At 31.1% G+C, this 16,636-nt stretch overlaps 1 protein-coding gene across 3 annotated transcripts in view; it reads right to left on the reverse strand.

Annotated features, from left to right (window-relative positions):
- The window catches only part of LOC118197378 (tRNA (guanosine(18)-2'-O)-methyltransferase TARBP1), a 65,999-nt gene that overhangs the window by 21,488 nt on the left and 27,875 nt on the right, over positions 1-16,636 (reverse strand). For all 3 annotated transcript variants that reach the window (XM_035368887.2, XM_035368886.2, XM_035368885.2), the window contains exons 7-8: positions 14,577-14,673; positions 865-1,072 (exon numbers count right to left, since the gene is read on the reverse strand). In XM_035368887.2, coding sequence (XP_035224778.2) covers positions 865-1,072; positions 14,577-14,673 — 305 coding nt within the window. The remainder of the gene's footprint in view (positions 1-864; positions 1,073-14,576; positions 14,674-16,636) is intronic.

Consider the following 16,636-nt stretch of genomic DNA (forward strand, 5'->3'; position numbering starts at 1 on the left):
AAAAATGTTGGAACTTATCCTTGTGTGTAGTTTCATAGGCAGAACAGTACTGAATCATATGTTTGAGCAACAAGAACACTATGTGCTATCAGAAAATCTCTACATATAACTGTGCACGGTTGCAGTGCATGTTATCAGAAAAGAGAAAAATATAAAGAAATTAGTGGTTAAAAATAACACTAAATTTTGATAATCATATTGTAGGCCACAATAAAGGACCTCTAAAATAAATCTCTAAATAATCTCTCACAATAAGTCCACATGCAACCTACATGCCACTAATTAGTCATCAGAGATAGAACTTCATCACCATACCTAATCAATAACCTACAGATTTAATCAACACAAAAACTAACTGAATTCACTAGAAAATTTCATATTTATTTAACAAATGGCATCAATTGTGATTTAAGTGTAGGTGCAACTTAGGTATGAATTCAAAGTGATACTATTATTTTCTTCAATATGTCTCAATGGGAAAATTACGCAAATAAAACAAAAATAAACACAGATGAACTCCTCAAGACATTATATATGAAATGAACTCAATACTTCTTCAAGATTATGAAGACTTTTATTCCAAACGATATTTTTATATCACCTACTATGAAATGAAAGGATTATTTTTTTCACAATTCAGCTACTATTTAAATATTTAAAGTATTGCATTACTTTAAAACAATTATTAAATATTTTACATGAATATGCGAAATAGTTATATTTATACACTCAAAAACATGTACATTGTTATAAAAATTTAATTTTATTTTATTTTATTAAAATTAAGCCAAATAAAATTTTCATATGCTTTGTTTAAAGTAATTCATACTAATTCCAAACTTTTTTTTGAAGTAATGTAATCACCTGCATCTGCATTATTGCAACTTGCATCAATTCTTTGAATGCACTCTGCACAGTATTTATATGCTTCATTTAAAGTCAATTTGTATGCTTCAGAAGAAAACATTTCCTTCAATTTCATAAGGAGCTTATTCCGTGGTCTGGAATGAAGAACTACATCAGTTTTAAAAAGCATCAAAAGATCAGCCAAATCATTAGATGAGATTGAATTCTGAAATGAAATAAATTTCTAAGCATATTTTAATTCAGTACAAACATTATAAAACTAAAAAAAAAATGACACTGCTGGCTTAAAAATATTTTCAAAAAATAAACATTTTAACACTAATGGATTTTAAAAAGGAGAAGGCAATTTTATAGCTCTGGTTCTAATTGGTTAATCAGCAAAATTCCAATTATACTTCTCATGTCTTGATGAGGTGAGTAGGATATGTATCAGATAAAAATACATTAATGTGTTATTGCAAAACTTTTAACACAAAATTAGACTCTTAAGATCACATGCAATTTATCCCTGTATATTGATTCTCTGCTCAAATCATACCAAATGCCTAGTTTCATGAAAATTATACAATTAGTTTTGCAGATATTCACATTTAAAGTAATATGCTAATATTCAACATTGTGCCAAAAAATAATTTTGCCTGACAAACTTTCAATTCATACTAACTTGGTTCTTCTTTCCTTCTTCAATGGAGCAGATGTTACATACTTTTAATCTATTTAACAATTCAACACTTTATTTATACTACATTTATTAATCTGTTTCCTTTTCTTCCTTTCACAATATAATTATCATTATTACAGAGTTCGTAGCCACATTTTAGTTAAAAAAATAAGCACCTATAAGCACTTTTCAAGCACATTTTAAGAAAAAAAATAAGCACCTGTCTAATTACATCATACTGCATAACCTTAAAGGAAAAATTAGACTTGTAATTTAAAATATGAGAAATTCAGTATATATTAAGAGAGAATGAGCATTATTCATCCATGGAAAACAATTACATTCTTTTTTTTTTTTTTTTTTTTTTTTTTTTTTTAATTTTAAGTAATAGTTCAATTTACAGAACTAGTTTACAATGACAGAAAAAAACTATGCAGAACTAAATTATATTACAAGATTTAATGATGAAATTTCAGTTCAAAATAGAAAAAATAAATAATAATAACCCATATTTATTATACGAAATCAGAAGACGGCAAATTGCTTCATGCAGTCATCCTTTAACAGTAAAAGCTTAACTAACTGGCATACTCAGAAATTGCCAAATATCTGAAATTCCGGATAGCGGAGTGTAAGTGGTTAAAGTGGAAGGGGGATAGATTATAACCATTCTTTAGATTTTGCAGCTAAATAATGCTTTTGACATTCCGATATGTGCATCATATAAAAAATAGGCCAATGGAACTGAAAAATAATCTGCTTAGCAAGCACAGTAAAACTCTTTTATCTCTGGGAAATATCGCAAACGTTAATGTGCAATGCGTGCGCCTTAATTCTTCCTCACATGATATTACGCAATCGGAATCAACAGGTGTCGGTATTCAGAGAATAAATAATTTAAATAAAGGAAAATGTCCCTTTGCTTCGTCCGGTTTTCACCGTCAGGTGCCCATGTGGCATATTTATCATTGAGCAGGACACGTTGCGCTATATCCCTGCCATAGTGGTATTGATTAATAAAGAGATTTACCAATCTGGGATGTTTTTCATTCTAATTTTGAACAGACTGCGTTAAATTTCCGGAATAGAATCATTCTTCGCTTGGGTTGGTAGACCGCAGAACTTTTAGTCCTATTCAATCCAGATAGAAAGTGACACCCCCCAAAAAAGTCCATTGCTTGCTTTGCTGTGAGCTGTAATTCTTTCAATGTTCGAGATTTTGTGGAGAAAGGGAAGAACCTCCAACTTCCGTACAGTATGATGCATTGGCCAAAAAAATAATAATAATAAATTTAAAAAAGACTATTCGATTACTTTATTTATGCCATTCCGAATATTATTCCTTAGGAAACTAATCTGTGTTAAAACACACCCATTTTTGAAGTTTATCTACACTTCAGTTACTGCAAATATATTATAAATATTCATACATGTGCTCATAATATAAGCTGATCATAATAAACGTGAATATGAACTGACCACGCAGAACGAGAATGTAAATTATTAAAATCTTGATAGAAATTCAAACGTGTGTAGTATTGGGTGAGAGCAAAAGAATATGGAATGCATCGGAATTTCCTACAGCTTTCGCAATTCTTTGACCAATAGAACGACATGCACCTGTCTATACTCGCGTGCACCAAAGGCAAAGAATATACATTGTGTTTCACGGATCATGGGACAAACTTGGAGGGGTGGTGGAGCGTACTAAAACATGCATTATTCTATAGGAATGTAGGGCCTAAAGTGATGGGTTAAGGCAGGAACGCATAAAAAACAACACGAGAGAGAAACGTGTTTATGTACAAAATCAATCTATATTGTTCATACATAGACATTGTTGAATACATAGACGTTCTTTGCCAAAGGTTATGTTAATGCAGAGAAAGGAGTGAAAAGCTATTTCAGGGAGTATGATTCACCATCTGATGTTCCATATAAGGAAGATAAGTTGTTTATTTAGTTTCAGCTTTGGTACGGGGGAAAAATGTGCATTCGTTAAAAAAAAAAAAAGCACTCAAAGCAAAAAATAAGCACTAAAAACAAAAAAAACAAGTGCTTTAGAGAAAAAGTAAGCACCTATAAGGGCTTTTATATCTTATTTTCAAATATAAGGACTTATAAGCACTTGTAAGGACCGCTACGAACCCTGTATTATTATTTTGAGGTAAAATTATGGTACTTCTTTATTATTGCACGCCCTGTTTTTTGACACCAGGATGCCAAAACACTGTACCTGTTTTTTGGCACAGCTGGCAACTGGATTATATCCAAGTTCTTGCTTACTTTTCATGTACACTTTATGGCTCCTATGTTTTCCCAACTGCTTTTAATATAGCTTCAAAAGCAATTTCTCATCCCAAGGACCTTTAACCACATGAACTCTGCAAGGTAAAATTCCAGACAATCATGAGCTGTGCCTTGTCGATTTTTATTCCGACTCTTAGCAGAGCACCACAGCATTTCAGTATTTTATTTACAAGCAACTAACTGCTGATATACATAATGTTTAGAGGTAAAAGAGATCACACAAGAAAGTTGTATAAAAAGATTTCTAATCCACTTTTTCTATTTCCTTTGTTTTCTATGCTAGCCAACAGTCATATTAAAACTTTGATCCCTCTTGCAGATAGTTGATAATTTCTGTCATAACGGTAGTTGCCTTCAATTCAAAATCTGAGTAAGGGGAAAATTATTCAACTTTTTGACATAACCTGCCAAATAACAAGTGCTGTGCTAAGAACACTACTGGCTTTGTTCTTTCCTTGTATAAACAGGCTGCTGTTTATATCCACAATTTTTTCAAGGACTCTTATATGCTTATTTGGCTGTCGGATTAGATGTAAAGAATACACATCTCTGATGAATGTTTCAGTCAATAATTGTATTTTTGTAAGGACTAAGTTCCTTCTTGCACCATTTAATTGATGGCAGTTCCTTTTTCTAACAGCAAAATAAATCGCTGCACTGTTACAAACAGTATTCTGAAACCACTGTACCAGCTGTCAAAACATGTACTTTTCTTTCACTTGACCACTTTTCACACTGCACCTCCAATGTTTTCATTGATATCTAGTTTTATTAATGACTATTTCTGAAAATTCGAATGCAAAATGTTCTTTCTTGGAAGAAAGATATAGACCTCCTCCACATCTTAGTAAATCAAGTACAGTCAAAAGTCGTTAATCCGGACTCGTCGGGACTTCGGCGATTCCGGATTATCGATTTATATCATCAGTTTAAATCCGGATTATAGATCATCAGTTTAAATCTCGTAGATAGTATGCAGAAATTCTAAAATTAAAAATATGAAACCGTAATTTATGAAATAAAGAACAATTATGATATAAAGGGTATCAAAATTTACAAAAAAAAGCTTAATATATTTTTGTTTACTTTATTAAACATTTCTTTCAATGTAAGTTGTTTAAGTTGCTTCGTTTTATGTGATAATACTTTCTCTTTAATTCTATAAACAGACATAATTTCTTGTTCAGTTACAAAGTTCCACTGTTCAAGTCCCGTAATTGCTGTGCTGAGAATATTGACAAACTTGTCAATTGAAATTTTTTCGTTTTCACTAACCTCTCTGTCACCTTCTTCATGTCTTTATCCATTTTTTGCAGCAATTCCACTTTTTGTTTGACGGACATCGAAACATACTTTTGGGAGCTCCAGTATCGGAAATTCTATTTGACATAATCGAAAGTTCAAGTTTACTTTTATAAAATTGTTCTTACAGTCTGCAAAAAATAATAAGCGCATCCAATTCAAAGATTAAGGAACAACGCAATCATCAACATTAATTGAAATAGATAATTAGATAATTTTAGCTTATACCGTCCGTTATACATTAAACACGCACACGAAAACGTATTCTGCACTTGTGCACACGCATATGCGCAGTAGTAAAGGTCTTACGTGCACGCGTAAACGCCTTTGCGCATGTGTCAACGCGGCACATGCGCAGAAAGTTTTTAGCTTTGAGGTCCGGATTATAGATCACTCCGGTATGGGTGTCCAAATTAACGACTTTTGACTGTATTCATAACTCTCTCTTTTTTTTTTTTTACTGAAAAAAGAAAGTGCAGTAAAATACAAAATACTCAAAGCACTTCTTGTGAACATAGAATTATCAGTGATCATGAATTGCTATAAATGTGGAAAAAAGGAAAGAAAATATGATAACATGCAGTTTATTCAGAGCTCTTCTACTAATGATCAAACTATAAATTATCATTATTAGGACTGCCAGCCATTTGAATATAGTTTCCATTGGTGATTCATCAGTTATTTCACTTCGTTTATAAAATGGGGGCCATAAGAATAAAGAATTACCAAAATTATTTTCTTTACTTTCTAAAAGCCTAAATATTTAAAAATGGTTAAAATGTCAAAGAAATATTTGGAATTCCTTTAAAATGGAGATTCCTTAAAAATTTTATTATTTACAAATAAAATATGATATTTAGTTCTGTCTGTTATATGAAAGCTTAGGACTTTAAATTATTATCAGATAAAAATGAGTCAACAAAAAAGGATAGCCCCCCCCCAAAAAAAATCATTTCTAATAAGCAAAAATAGCTATAAAAGTTAACTGATTATATTTATAAAATTTTGTTACATATATTTCCAGAGCTTTTAAAAATGACAGTAAATAATAAATAATTACATAAATGCCACGTTGTTACAATTTGACATCTGGTTCAGGATTTTAGATTATTAATTTAAATCTTAATTAGATGCAGAAATTATAAAATTAAAACATAAAATGGTTGTTAATTAAATAATGAAGTATTTACGATCTTAATTAAAACAAAATGTTTTTAAAAAAACTCAATATTTTGTTTTATTACATTTTTTTCAATATCCATTGCTTAGACTTTTTTTTTTAATAATTTCTTTTAAATTTTAGAGAGATATAATTTCTGACTCAAAGTTCCATTTCTCAGCTCAAATCTTGTAATTGCTATGTCGAATTCACATAAAATAGTCAATTAGAATCTTTTTATTCTTAACAAGCTCTTTGTAATTTTCTTCCTTATCAGTGGCACTACCGGTGGCAGTTTTCTGGGTTTAAAATCGCACACCACATGAGAAGTGGGAAAAAGGCTAGCCAAAGGGCTGAGTTCAGCCTATTAATTGTTTAATCCAGCTCATTATGAGATCCTATGCAACAGCATTTTCATATCTTTCCTACCTGATTTTGTAAACAAATTACTGGAATCAGCAGTATGAATGCACATCTGTTGTAACAGTGCATATGCATATATACATATGCATGACTACACTACTGATCAACTTAAACTCAGAACACTAGACATTCTACAAAACATGGGCCTCCACCGATGAATATAGCTGTTTCATTTTTAACAGTTAGATATTGTTGAGATAAAGAGATAGATCAGAAAAGAGAATTTAGGAAAAGAATAACCAGCTCTAAATTTTTATTTGAAAATGAAACAGGATACATGTCAATCGTTTGATGACCAGTAGTAATAAATTCTGTTTATGTATAATTGCAATTTTTTAACTGTAATTGAAATTTTTTAAAAACATTTCTACTGGAATTTCCCTTCCCCCCCCCCCCGCACATGCTGCAAACAACAGGGGTACAATAAAATATTTTCATGGTTCTGCCCACATGGTGCACTAACAAAGAACTTTCTGGCCTACAGTTAAAAGTATTTCTCCCTCCCCCTCCCATAGATAATACTATCTGTTAAATAACTAATGAACTGAGCATTGCTAGTGCAATGATTACTTTAAATATATCATCTTCGCTTAGTATTTCTTCATATATTCCATAAATTACAAAATCCCACAGTTTTGTTAAATTCCCTTCTTTTCTGATGCAGCCACATTTTTAAGATCATATTTTTAAAATGTTAAATTAGTTTTGCATATTAAAAACTAAGAATTTCTTATATTTTCATCAAACATGAAACATTATTATTTTTTTAGTAATTGTGTTACATATTAGAATACAAATTTTCAGCAACAGATATTTTAGATATAATTATTTAATTTCAGGCCAATTGGTGGAGGAAATCAAACAGATATGTAAATGAAAGGAGAGTTTCTCATACTATCATATTTTACATCTTTAACTGAAAGAAGATTATCACTTTCAATCAGGGCTTCTATGCTTGAGTTTTTCCCTCATAGGTGGGTTTTTTATTGTCATCTGGGTTGATAGGTTTCTTTGACAGAAATATTTCAATTTCCGAGTTTTTCAGAAATGTTCAAGTCAAAATTTTTCCTCTTTCTTGTACATACAATAAAACTTAAAATGTTAATACTTTATACTTTTCTTAATTGTATATTCTAGAAAAACAGATTATAACCTGCAAGATCTCAAGTATTTATATAAAATATAACAAATCTAAAAGGATTTACAGGATTTTACCCTATACTTTTTGTTTATGTTAGTAACACATCATACATTCAACTTCTTGAGCAGACAGAAGACGGACTTTGCTGCATGGTCTTTTGAGGTCTTTTGTGTAATTATTGCATGATTTGGGGGAGATTTTTTCACTTATAAGTGTGCTAATTTAAATATAATAAATTTAAATTTTAATGACTATTTCATATTGTAATGAATTTATTGAACATAAATTTTAGTGAATTTTTTAAGTCAATGTGACTATTTTATATTAATTATTTTATACTGTAGTGACTATTTTATGTTTTCATTTTATGTAATGTGTCAGTGTTTTATTTTTCATTTTAAAGAATAATTTTTAATATGATAACCACTAACTAGCCATACCCACAATGACTGAAATTAGTTTCTCACAGGGTAAGATGATTAAATGACATATTCAAAGTTTTAGAAATGAATGGTTAGAAGATCTGGAACTAAAGGAGTGGTTGAAAGAAGACCATAATAAAATATCTGATGTGAACACTATGATTTCCTTATATAGCATATAAAATTATACAAATTTTTTGCTGCACTTCCTTTAAACTTAGTCTAACTTAACAGATCTAAGACAAGTCAAAAAAGACATCACAATTGCAAATTTTGAAATTAAATAAGCTGGTCAATTTTCGTCATATGGGAGCCAAACTTCTAATTTTATTTTTTCATAACATGTATAAAACTTTTCCAAATATAAGTATACGAACCAGAAGACTGCATTAAAAGTTAGATTTTGTTATTTGTCGAATTTTTTTTCTTTAATTTGACATTGCCAAAACATGAAGGTTTTCTTCATTTAAAACACTTCTATAACTAGAAGTATATGACTATAATCAATGATTGAGAAAATAAAGGACAGGTAAGGGTTTTTAAGCTGAGTATGGAGGTTACATTTGGTTCTGCAGGTTGCAGATATTATAGCAGTTCCATATACAAAATTTCAACATTATATGACTATTCATTTCTTGAATTAAGCGAGATACACATACACATATATACGTACGTATCTAAGTACAGACGTCATGGAAAAATTCCTTTTGAATCCATTTAAATCTATTTTTCTATCAGTTTTAGAAAAAACAGTTATATATTCTGTTCATGTGTACAGACATCAAGCAAAAATTCGTCCAAATTCAGATTCGGAAATAGTCAAACTGAAATTTTTTGCAATTACAGTATTTCCTTTACTTTGTACAAAGAAGTGAAAAGGTGAGTTTTTGTTCTGATACGAAATTAAATATTGCCAATAAATTAATATTACTAGCTCATAAAAATACAGTTAAACCTTAAAAAAGTGAAAATTTTGCTAAAATACATTCGTCAATTTGTTCATAAAAAGTAAACCTAGAGTGAAAAAAGAAATAGCAAAGGCACAGTTGACAATTCCATAAGCATATAAAAAAGCATTTCAAGATAATAATATCGCAAAACAGATTCAGATGAAAATGAATAGAGTATCATATCTTAAACAAGATAGCATAGCCTATCATGAAAAAATATGCATTTCTAGCATATGCAGAAATAAAAAATTTTCTGAAATAATAAAAGTCTACATATATCTGCCTTACAAGTTGCAACTGCTGTCGATAGATATTTTGCTATTCAAAAACTTGGTATGATTACTTGACATTGTTTGTGTTTAAAATTTTACTTTGGACGGGCTTTATAAAGTTTTAAAAGACCATTTTGTAGAAAAAACATCTCAATACATAATCTGTTGACTATGGAAGTGATAATTATGCCACTATAGTAAGTTTTAAAAGCGAGTTTCAAGCATTGCTAAAAAAAGGATTTCGTCAGTATTTATCATAGGTTGGTTGTGTTTGCCTTTCTTTTTGCATTATGTGCTAGTCATTCAGTAAAGGTACAACCATAATACTTAGAAATATCTATATAAGATATCTCTCATAATTTTTCTCGTAGTAGTAAAAGATTAAACATGTTCAAGATGTTGTAAATACTGCTAAGCTTAAAATCCCTGAATTAGAGTGAACATATTACATATTCCTATGACAATGTTATAAAAATTATTATTGAGCAATGAGATGTATTAGTTCTTTATTTTCAGTCTTAATCCAAAATCCATAAAATGGATGGTAGAGGGAATATTTGCAATACTATGATCACCAAAAAAACTAAGCATATGTTGCTGTTTCGGTACTGGAAAAAATAAGCTGCCTGAATGCTGAATTTGAGAATTTCAGATTGCACTTATTTTGTTCAATGGTTTCAACTGAGTATAAAAATACTATTATTTTTTTCATAAAATAAATCATTACTATATTCAAACATGTTCATATTGATCCAAACAGTGCAATAAATTGTAAACTTATGAGTAGATGTATTTGAGAGGTCTTTGTATGGCCTTATTAAATTCAACATCTCTTAGTGACAGTGAAAGCAAGCTTAAAAATGACTGTTTAATTTTTTTTTTTTTTTTTTTTTTTTTTTTTTTTGTTGAATTGTGCATTTAAATACCCTGGTGGAGTTATTGCCAGTCTCAATATTCTTCATAGTAATGGTACATGATTGTATCAAATCGCCATCCTCAGTTTTCCATTTACAATACAGTTCCCTTACCCTATTTCTGAAGACAAATTAGACCTAGGATAAATGGAGATAATTTTGCTTAAAGTAAGATTCAGATGATGAAGAGATGATCTTCAATAATTTGAAATATGAGATTTTATCCAATTTTACCACCATTTCATCTAACTTTCTTTTTTGTCTATTTTTATGCAATTTTTCAGGTAGCATAGAAATAATCTGCTCCCAGAAAAACCAAATATAAAAACAAAAGCATCAAACTCATTTAAACCAGAAATTTTAAAAGATCAGCTAATAGCAAAGCAGGAAATAAACAGATATGATCAAAATTGCTATACATACAAAGTGTGACCCCCCCCCCAAAAAAAGAGAGAGAGACTGGTCCAATAAACCACTAAGACTTGGCAGGGACCATACTGGTACTGTCGTGTCCACCCTTGTTCTGTGGGGATGATCCAAGGATGGAGATTGATACAAGGGCGGGAAGGTATTAATCCTGTTTGGCACCCTCGAGGTTGCATTAGGTCGGGAGCCGTCTCGCTCCAACAGCGTTGTACTTGCAGAATTAGTTCTCCGTGACATTATCACCTTCAAAGTAGTTCCCTGAGCATTCCCACACTTCTGTATTCGGTGCTGCCTTTGCCGGTAACAGTTCTGGAATGATGTTTTTGGAAGTCCCTTTAGGAGATTTTCCATTTTTGCCTGAACCTCTTAAGCTGAGGTAAAATGGGTTCCCTTTAAGTAAGATTTAACTTTAGGAAATAAAAAAAGTCGCATGAAGCCAAATCATGTGAATAAGGAGGATTCCCCATCACAATAATGTTTTTGCTGGTCAGAAACTGTTTGACAGACAGGGCCGTGTGAGCGAGTGCATTGTCCTGGTGCAACAGCAATCCATCACTCCACAACTGTGGCCTTTTTTTCCCTAATTTTTTCACGAAGTCTTTTTAGTACTTCAATGTAGTAGTACTGATGAACAGTCTGACCACTGAGAAGCCATTCAATCATGACGAATGTACTGGGCACCCAAGGGTGCCCAGCACGTTCATCATCGTCCCTGTCCCTTTCACCTGAAAAACGCTTATGCCATTCAAACACACATGCATAAGACAAAGTTTCATCTCCATAAGCCTTGGTTAACATTTTAAATGTTTCCTTTGCAGCTGATTTCTTAAGATTCACAAGAAACTTGATGTTGATTGGCTGTTTGGTTTTTATATTATTTTCCTAACAGAATGCAGTTGCACGTGTTCACTCAATGACGCAGTATTCCCCACTGGTGTGATCAGTTAAGTCGAAACTGGATGTATGGATAGAGGAGGTGTATGGCATGACGTCACCAGAACAGTTGTTGCCATCTCCACTTTGTCTTCAAGCTTTTGTGTGTGTGTGTCACACATCATAGGAACCTAAATTAGAACTGGTAAAAAAAGTCAAGAAAAGGAAGGAATTGTCATAAAAGATAAAGAACGTTTGAAAAATGGAAAGAAGAATTTCAAAAAATTAACATGAACAGAACTGAATGGGATGAAAATTTTGATTACAATTAAATAACAATTTGATTACAGTTAAAATATTTATGAATGTTATGTTTTATTTTATTAATACTGCTATGACGAAAATTATGTTATATGAAAAAGGTTTTTTTCTGGGTTTATTGAAGTTGGAATCTAAGAGTTTTTTAAATTTATGACAGAGAGAGCCTTGCTTTCAACATATTTCATGAGAACCTGCAATACTTCCTTGCATTACAATCTATCCTTTAGTGTGAAACAGAAAAGGTCTTCACTGCTTAGAAAAGGTATATGTCTTTTAGAAAAGGTATATGTCTTTTTTTTTGGGGGGGGGCGAAGTGTGGAAGCTATTGAAACTGTTCTGTGAAATTACAGGAGAAAATTTTAAATTATGCAGGCTGAAAAACAAGTAAGAAATGTTTTGGTTGTAAGCAAGTATTAGGAGAATTTATTATATAATAGGAGGACTGGAAAGTAATGTCATTTCTGTGCACGTTGACAACATGCTGAAGCAGAAGTGGAAGCAAATCCATGTCAAAATAATCTTAACCAACCTTGGTCGACCATCCAAAAACATTTAAAGCAGAATGGAAAAATAAGCAAAGCAGGTGTTTGAGTCCCCCATAATCTGTCCGAAAAGAACAAAGCCAACCTATCCATCACATGCAACATATTGCTTCAACAGCACCATACAGAACCATTTTTTGATCATTTGATTAGTGGAGACAAAAAAATAAGTCCTATATGATAATCCAAAACTCAAAAGGCAGTTTTAATAGGGGTTAAAAGGGTTTACATCCTGAAAAGGCACTTCTGGGTGTTTGGTAGAGTATTCGCGGAATCGTTTATTTTGAGTTGCTGAAACCTTGAAAAACTGTTAATGCAGACCTTTATTGTGAGCAATTGTATCTAGTGAACCAATCTTTAATCGAAAATATCTGGCGATTGTCAACGGAAAAGACGTCATTCTGCAACACGACAATGCAAGACCGCACTGTGCAAGACGAACAGTGGAAAAATATAATGAATTGGGGTGGGAGGTACTGCCTCACCCACCATATTCACCCGATATCGCACCCTTGGATTTCCATTTATTCCGATCCCTTAAACATTTTCTTAGTGACAAAAAATTTGAAAATTTGGATGATGTCCAAAATGCCATCTCGAGATATTTTATTCTAAAACTAATTGATTTTTATCGGTCTGGGATTGAAACCTGCATACTATATGGTAAAAGGTTGCTAATAACGAGGATGATTATATTATTGATTAAAAATAAAACCTTCTTACAAATTTATTCATTTGAAATTAATGTAAAAAAGCGACATTACTTTCCGGTCCCCCTATTATATTAATGAACAAAAAAATCCTCACAAATATAATGTAAGATAAGAAGAAAGTGATATAAAATGTAGGAATACAAGAATAAGATGCCACTGCGATTATTTATCTCTGAAAATATTTCCCAACAGCATTGCTGTTACCCCCCCCCCAAAAAAAAACCTTTCAAAAGCTAAATATTTAGCTAGCACTATGTAATACTGCTTTAGTAATAAATCAGACAAAACTAATCAATCTAATAAATTGTCATTAACTTAGTGAGCAGCATGCTTAAATAACTTAACTTAGTGAGCTTAAATTTTTTGTTACTTAATATAATTAACTTGTTATTTAAAATAATTTATTTTCTTATACTCTTTAATAATCAAAATACCATCTTGATGAATGGCAATTTATGAAAACAAAAAGCAAAATAAATAATTATACAAATCTAGCTAATAAATGTTTTAATGCTTAAATGCAGTTCTTTATTAGCAAGTCTAAAATGACACAAATATTATGTGCATACCAAAATTATATCCAGAGGTTTTAGGATACTCTTGCTAATGCCATCATTTAACCTTTTGTTTTTAAATACAGTGAGTACTGCTAAACATCATATTAATCAGCATATTTTTTAATCTTATTTCATTTCTCTGAACATAACAGAAGTAGTAGTTATTTTTTATCGTATTAAAAGAATGATTTTCTTGTTGGGAAAATAATTTTAATGATTAGGGTTCAATTTTATTTTATACAGTTGTTAAAAGTACAACTACACAGATTCAGAAACTGTAAAATTGCAACCATAAATTTTATGAAAGAGTTTGTCAAATCATAAAATTTGCATAAATAATCAAAATATGAAATTTCATTATTTTTTCTTTCATTCTTAAGAAACACAGTACTAAATTATAAATACAACTGAATGCACTAAATAAATAAATTTAAAAAAAAAAAAAAAAAAAAAACTAGTTTGAAGACAAATATTTGTCTATGATAAGAAGGAGAAGAGGAATAAAAACAAATCTTTATCAAAACCTCAATTACATTATTTATAATTGCAATCTAAAGCATTTATCATTCCTGATATGCTTTTGAATGCACACTGAACTTTTCTTAGCTTTGAAAATTTGTGGCTCTGAATAAAACTGAAAAATAATAATAATAATAAGCACAAACAGCAACTAACACAAAAGCAGGAATTTTACAGCATTAAAAAATTTTAAAATATATTTACCCAATCTAAAAAGTTTATGCATGTTTCAAGCAGGCAATGTTCCAGAGCAGCTCTAAAAACCTGAGCTTGGGTCCTTTGTAAATCTAAAATAATTTTTCTGAAATAATCAAAATAATTTAATATGCAGCAAATGCATATACAAAGACAGATGAACATATTGTTAAAATGCTTAAAATAAATAAATTCGAATGCATGCATAGTTAAATTTTAATTTAAAGATTAATAAAAAAAATTGCAATTACATCAAAATATCGTAACAAGAATGAAGTTTCAAATAGATAGCCATGGAATATTAGACAAAATGCATAACTCAATATATAAAATTTACATTCAATTTACTAATAGCCAATGTTATTTAAATAGCTATAAGAAATACTTAATTATACCTGCAAAGAAGGCTGTCACATATTACTGTTACCTTAACTACAAAATAAAATATATATATATATATATATGCAAAGTTAGAACAGTTATAAGATTTCTAGCACAGTAATACACTCCTACATGACCTCAAAGGTGAGGTATTTAGGATTATACCTTAACCAAAAAGTTCACACAGAATAAACATGTAGATTATAAAATTACTCAAATAATAAAAAAAAAGGCATCATTACATGCAGATGTATGTATGCTGAGCAAAAACTGGGGTTTATAACCAAAAATAGCATTTTGGATGTATACTGCAATTATCAGACCTATTACTACTTATGCCTCTGTGATGTGATGGTGCAAGGTGGAGCACAGAACTGTGAAGGGCAGGCTAGGAAGTTTGCAAAGATTGGCTTGCCTGTGTATCACAGGTGCAATACCTTCGGCACTTACCAGAGCATTAAATATCACATTAGATCTGATTCCCTTGGACATTTTCATTTGCAGTGTTGCTAGAATGACTGCATATAGAATTATATACTGCAAAATCAATGGTATAACAAGCCTAGTGCTAAATGTCATATCAGTATTACTAAGAAAATTCATGATCCTTTAAAACATAATGGAAATGACTTATATGTTTGACAAGCCATTCGAAGTAGTTTTCCCTACTAGAGTTGAAAGGAATGACATGTTCAGTTTAAACACTGATAACGTAATCTCATTCACAAATGGATCAAAGAGAGACAACCTCTAAGTACTGGGAGTACATGGTGTATCACCCAGAATTATCTCTTTAGAGGTCTTCGGGGAGGGGTTATGCCATTGTTTTCTAGGCAGAGGTTCTCACTATTACTAACTGTCTACTAATAAATATAAGAAAAGTCTACCACAGTATGCGGATTCTCATTTTTAGGACAGTCAAGCCATCCTAAAGGCTTTATATGCATTTCAAATTAAAGATTGTTTTGGAATGCAGAAACCTTTTAAGAAGAAGTCTTGGGGGGTATGCCATTGTTTTCTAGTCAGAGGTTCTCACTATTACTAACTGTCTAAAAATAAATATAAGAAAAGGCTACCACATTATGCGGATTCTCATTTGTAGGACAGTCAAACTGTCCTAAGGGTTTTATATGCATTTCAAATTAAATTAAAGATTGTTTTGGAATGCAGAAACCTTCTAAGAGAGTTGTCAACCAGAAACAAGGTAATCCTAAGCTGGATACTAGGACATATGGGAATTGAAGGTAATGAAAAAGCAGATGAACTTGCAAAATACAGATCATCTTTTAATCCAATAGGTGTGAAATCCTTTTGTGGTATCAATGTAAAGACTGCAAACAGCATCCTTCTTAAATGGTAAAAACAGGAGATGAATGAAGTTTAGCTTGATTCATCTCCTGCTTAGCTTGATTCTTCTGGACAAAAACATGCTAAAAGTGAGATTATCAGAACTTCTGCTAAAATTGCCTCTGAAATTCTTAGATGCCTAAGACTGAAGATACAAATAATTGTGGGCTTCATCACGGAGCACTATTATTTCAGAAAACACCTTCATACTATGGGACATTTTCAACAAGACCCTATATGCAGGAAATGCTGTAAGAACGAGGAAATAGCACGCCATATTATATATGAGTATGATACCCTTGCCCTCACTCGCTTGACTACTTTAGGTATTCTCAGTACTA

The sequence above is a fragment of the Stegodyphus dumicola genome, chromosome 2, assembly GCF_044657685.1.
Source record: "Stegodyphus dumicola isolate Sdum_Otavi_A_Nest chromosome 2, ASM4465768v1".
Lineage (NCBI taxonomy): Eukaryota > Metazoa > Arthropoda > Arachnida > Araneae > Eresidae > Stegodyphus > Stegodyphus dumicola.